Source organism: Homalodisca vitripennis, chromosome 1, assembly GCF_021130785.1.
Source record: "Homalodisca vitripennis isolate AUS2020 chromosome 1, UT_GWSS_2.1, whole genome shotgun sequence".
NCBI classification, from domain to species: Eukaryota; Metazoa; Arthropoda; class Insecta; order Hemiptera; family Cicadellidae; genus Homalodisca; species Homalodisca vitripennis.
In genome coordinates, this window is record NC_060207.1 from 56,762,441 (window position 1) to 56,768,440 (window position 6,000).

A 6,000-nucleotide genomic window follows, 5' to 3' on the forward strand; every position below is an offset into this window, starting at 1 on the left:
TCCTGGATATAAAATATCTTCATTAGCCGTGAGTAATGTCATCATATCTGCCACACAGTGAGAGGTATAGATGTTTAACTAATCAGCTACTTAGGTCAGATATTTAAGATAGTTTTGTACCATGCTTCTTGGATCTCTTGATAACATCACTAAGTCCTCGGATAACCTATAGGTCCTTTCGTAGTTGTCAGAGCCATTTTGAATGGTAAAGGGATGAATGAATAAATAATAACTTCCTTATTTATACATACATGCAGAGATTAAATTAGGGTCAAATTGCTTTTTCTTCATTTAAGCGAAGGGCATTAGAAAGTAGATTTCTACAGCAACCAGAACCCTTGTGATTCAGACTTCAAATTTTTAGCCATCTCTCATCATTGAGCTAATAATAACTAATGATACAGTAAGTGTTTAATCTTTGTTACACCTCATTTGTCCTTTATTTATATTAGCCTTAAAATTGTGTAAAGCATATCAAGTTTCTCGTTATGGATCATTTATTTATTGGTAACTAAAGAAATTGGTTTAACTGTCTTAAAACAATGAATCATTATTTTAAAGAGTTATTATTATCAATGGCTGAGTAGCATTATGGACTTCAAGTTTTACAAAATCCATTCTCTCTCTCTTGATATGGCTTATCTGTTTAACTTCCAAAATGGTGGACTTCAGCATAGTTTTAGCAGTTTTGATTCTGTCAATTGGAGGGATAATTGTCAGTTTATTGGAAGCAGAACTGGATATGTGGAGAGCTTTGATAGAAATGAGTAATCAGCAAACATGGCTAAATTGTGAGTACTGTCCTTTGGTCCTAGTCTTGCCAATTCAATTTTTCCATCATGCAATTTTCACAAAACGAATTCTTCCATTAGACAGATATTGAATGTTAAATCTGATTGGCTGTACTTATTACTTAAATAAGAAATTACTTATTATAGCCTTGTGTTCTTCCAAAATATAATACTTAGTTGTTTCTGCAGATGCGTACCCAGCACACTCTGGAGAGAGCTTCTGCAGCTCAGATATCTCACTGGACGACAGCACCAACCTGGACGAGGGTGGCTCCGATACGCTATCCCTGGAGTTGGGGCCACCCCCTAGTCACGAGGGTCTGCTGCTGGGTCAGATCAACCCCATTGACAAGCTCTACCTCATGCAGAACTCTTACTTCAGCAGCACCGAGCAGTGAGCGACTATTGCCGGCGTTCTGTACACATTTTATAAAAATGGAAATGTACAAATGTTAGTTACCATGTAGTTTTTCATCTCACTTGCCAAAGAAACAAGAAAAGCATCTTTTTCTTTTTAACAAATCTTTTTATAATTATTACAGACAAATATTGTTTATTTCTACATTACTATTTTTAGTTTATAATATAAAACATTCAATCAAAATATATTTACAACAGTTATAAAGTACTGATCAGATTTGAATTTCAGGTCATTAGCAGCAATTTCAAATCTGAAGCAACTATTGATCATATATGAACCATTGAAACTAGATTTTATTTAATCTCTTATTACTTACAGTTTAACAGAGCTGTAAGTTTCATGTACATCAATGTTCTTATCACTAATAATAAGTAATAATGTATTATTTATTATTAGGAAAGTAATATTTAGTTCTATGTAATTACAAAGTTATGGGACTCAAAATAAAGTATGACAAGAGCTAATTTGATATTTATAGTTTTAATTTTATTACTACCATATGAAAAGATAAGAAAAAAAGTAACACAATTTGCCAATAACATGTTTCATGAAATGGTACCTGCTCTCTTCTCCAGGTAGAAAATTCTAAAACATGAGGTTAAGCTTGCAAGAAGCAAATATATCAAGCACACAGTAATAAATAAACAGTCAATGATGAAAGTCAAATTGACAGCAAAAAGTTGTATGTACAAGAATATAATCGTAATATGGTTCTTACAATTTGATGTTACTTCTGTACAATTAATCTTCACATAAGGAACATTAGAGAATCTACTGCTGTAAAAAACAAATTATATCAACAATCAGGTTTTTGCCCTTTATTTCATTATTAGAGTTTTTACAGCTTTTGTAATTGAAAACTTACTTTTTACAGTAGTCTATCTATAGGATATTCAAAACCTTAGACTTTGTAAGAATCTTTAGGATTCAAAAGAATTTACTTTTTCTTTGAAATTAAAATTAGAAAGGTTCAATGCTAATTGTGTTTTTGTGAGCTAGTTAGCTTTGAATTCATCTAATATCGATATAATCACCAATTATTCAATTTATATTTGTACAAGCAATATTGATTTGTATCATTACAGATTATATAACACAAATATGTTGACAGATTATGAGATTTCATGTGAGCAGTAGTTTTAAACTATAATCTGAATATTTTTAAGTTTTAAGATTTAAACAACCAAATGTCAAGACAGTGATAAAATGCCTTATAGCAGCTATAATATTATATGCTGCTTGTATCAGTAACTTGTAAAAATAATGTGCTATTTTAGGTCCTTGCCAACATTAACACAAATATTCCTGGATTAACATTTATTTTCCAAATCTAATCCAGGCTGTTGTCATTGTTCAGTTCTAAACAAAATTTAAAGTATTGGCTGCTTAAGATGGTCATACAAATATTGAATAGCATTTCTAGTGTAATTCTTATTTTTTTTATAAGAGACCAATCTCTTTTTATTATATTAGACTTATTATCCATTTCAAAGAAAAAAGTTGTTGGTTTTAATATAACTTTTTTCCAATTTATAAGTGTTAAAATTTATATTTTTAATTCACAAATGCCTTGATAATTTTGTTCAAAGTAAACTTGTTCAGTTGTAATGGAAATGTACAAGATATTTTGTTCACATAATGATGAGTAGTGTAAATTCTAGTCATACGCCAAATATGTTTATCATAGTAAAATGTAAATATATAAAATACAGCATTTTATATTACTCCATAATTGTTATTCTATTTAAGTATTAATTTACTAGAAATTAAATTATTATTTATGTAAAACCACACATGTTTATGTTATCAGACACTGATATAATATAGACTTTAACAGAGACTCAGTTACTGTTAATTCACAAAGCGCATAATAAAATACACAATAAAACAATTTGATTTTATGGTATATTCTTTGGAAAAACATATTTCTAAAATAATATCTATGAATGTATTTCAGTTTAAACTAATGAGGGTTCATATTTAACACTTCAAATTTCCAATGTTTGCTCGCCTTGAGTTCTCTGATCATGGGAAGGTTAAAACTATTTTAATTGCATTGTTATCCTTTGAAGGCAAAAGGGTTCCGGCGTATCTATTTTGAGAAAACAATAAAAACATTGTCTTTGAAACTACTTCAACAAATTCTTGCCAAACTTGAATTGGTTGTAGAAAAGCTAAAAACCAATGGATGTATCAGGACTGAAACATATTTTTTTTATTTACCTATTGATTAGGTAATCATTATATTTCACTGATACCTGATACCAATTTATTTTAGGTATCAGGTATCAAACTAATGGTATTTTTGGCCTGAATCTAAAAATGCCTATGGTATTTGATGAAGCTAAATTATGTGCTTTCTACGGCTTAAAATCCTAATCTTTAAAAATATCATAACATTTTAAACATAAAGTAAAGTACAGGTATTAACTTATTAAATATGAAAGTGTGCTCGAGTTTTGAAATGGTAAATGTTTACCACAGTGAAACAGTTAAAAGGCTTCTCCAATATCCTTTTAAAAATTTAAATATCTTCAAAAACAACTTACTTTTAATATGTGTATCATATTAAAAACATTTTCTTTCTGTAGCAGAAATAATCTTATTATTTAAAAGGAAATAAGTGGTCTCCAGGATCAAAACTTTCATAATTAGTTCCAATATAATCCAATTTGAAATGGGAAAAATATACTTGAATGTGGTGTCAACTAAAGGTATTTTCTTACTGAATCTAAAAATGCACTTCAATTTTGGATAAGTAAAAGTTGTAGTTACCAAACAATTTATAAATGCAAAATAATTTCTTCGTAAATAATAATATTTTGTTATTAATTAAAGTTAATCACATGATCCTTTACTCTATAAGTGTGAATCAAAACAAATCATAAATTTGAAGATTTAAAAAATCCTGAACACAACAAAAACCAATAACATTGTACTGTAGTTTATTTCATAGATACTGTATGACATTGAAACCAATAGTTGGATGATGAGCTTGCATATGCAAGAAAGTACTGCTAGTTAATCCTCGTACATGATTTGAATATGATTCTAGATAGTCTCTAGAAGGATATAGAAATCAATATGATATAAAAACCAGTGACTGTGATAAGAACACACAATTAACACATTAAAAGGACATGATACTGTGAATAATTAAATTTGGAGTTGTAGCATAATTTTGTACTTTAAAAATACAACTTGGAAATATATAAAAAAGAGAGAATTCCTTATTAGTATGAATTTAATTTAATCAATAAATGATGTTAAAGATAAGAATTTCTCCTAAACTTTGAGGAATGTGCTATACTTAAGTCCCTGTATTCCTGCACAGATGGACTTTATTCCTTAATGTACCAATTTCTAAATATTTTTAGGTTTTTGAGGTTACTGAAGCTAAGAACCAAAGAATTGCTAGACGATTTGGCTGATTACATGGTGAATTGGGAATTATTGCTCAGATTGACTAATTTGGCTTAAAAGCCACAAAAGCCAAAATAAGGATTATTACAAAACAACCTTGGAATAGTAAAAGCCTGCAAGACAAATATAGGAGGGAAGGGTTATAGGGTGGGGTATGATTCACTTTCTTAGTTCTACTTGGGAGTTACTTTGTCCCTCAAAAACACTAAAACTCGTATAAAAATTAAAATTATATTATTTGAAAATCTGGATTAAAAATATAAGTCACAAGTGTTATTCTAAAACAAATATAGCACTTTAAAAAGTAATAAAACAATCAAATATTTGATTGGTTATTACATCAAAGTTATTGTGATATCCTATAACATGTTACATCAAAACTTTTGCAACAGTTGCTACTGTTAATAATATTATATTATGAATTCACTAATCACATTACTATTCTTAATTATATTGATGGCTTAAGATTATATTTATTATTGGTGGCTTCCACACGCTTACAAATCCCCTTGTGAAGGTTACCATCTGTAATAGTTATATGTTTAGTTGTTTAATAGTTCAAGTACCATACACACTTATTTTAGTTATTTAAGCTCTTAATAGTATGCCATTTACTTTCAAATTGCATTAAAAAGGTTTATTTTTTAAATTGGAATCAGAAGTGGAGAAAAGTTCAATAACTTATACACTATATATTTGTTTACTTTTAATTAGGTATACTCTCAGTGTGTATTTTTGGCATAGCAGTTCCATAGCCTATTAAATATGAAAATAAAAATATCCATATCACAAATAAAATACCGTAAATTTACACTATGAAATGTGATTGTTTTGTTAACCACTCATTGTAATTTTTTTATTGCTGAACTGAACCCACATTAAAGTTGAAGACTTATATAATTTATTTATAAAGAGAATCAATGTTAATTTAAGAAATGTATTAACAGTATTGGAATATTAATTTATAATTTGTTTTGTAAATAATGTAAATTAAACTTGTACAATTTATGGAAAAATACAAGCTATTACATGTAATTATGTTGTTTATTTGGAGTCTTATATTTCCTGGATTGTTTTTGTTTTTTTTTTTTTTTTTTTTTTTTTTTTTTTTTCATTGAACGTATTTAGAAACTGAGTTCTACAGATGATTCCTATTTTTTTAAGAAATAAATTGTTGGAAGAGTAAGAATTTGAAATACATAATTAGCATACAATATTTTTATTTATAATTTGCATAAAACAATTTGTTTTGTTCTTTTAATACATTATTACAAAAACACTAATTATAGCCAATTCAAATCTTGTTAATATTTAAAAAAAAGCACAAATGGAGTTTTATTGTAAGAAGCAGTTTGGAGATATCTT

The 6,000-nt window shown here is 28.1% G+C and overlaps 1 protein-coding gene across 1 annotated transcript in view; it reads left to right on the forward strand.

Annotated features, from left to right (window-relative positions):
* LOC124362106 (LIM homeobox transcription factor 1-beta) overlaps nt 1–5,664 on the forward strand; it is a 52,218-nt gene extending 46,554 nt beyond the window's left edge. The window contains exon 9 of the mRNA XM_046816334.1: nt 981–5,664. Coding sequence (XP_046672290.1) covers nt 981–1,189 — 209 coding nt within the window. The 3' untranslated portion in view covers nt 1,190–5,664. The remainder of the gene's footprint in view (nt 1–980) is intronic.
* The last annotated feature ends 336 nt before the right edge of the window (nt 5,665–6,000 follow it).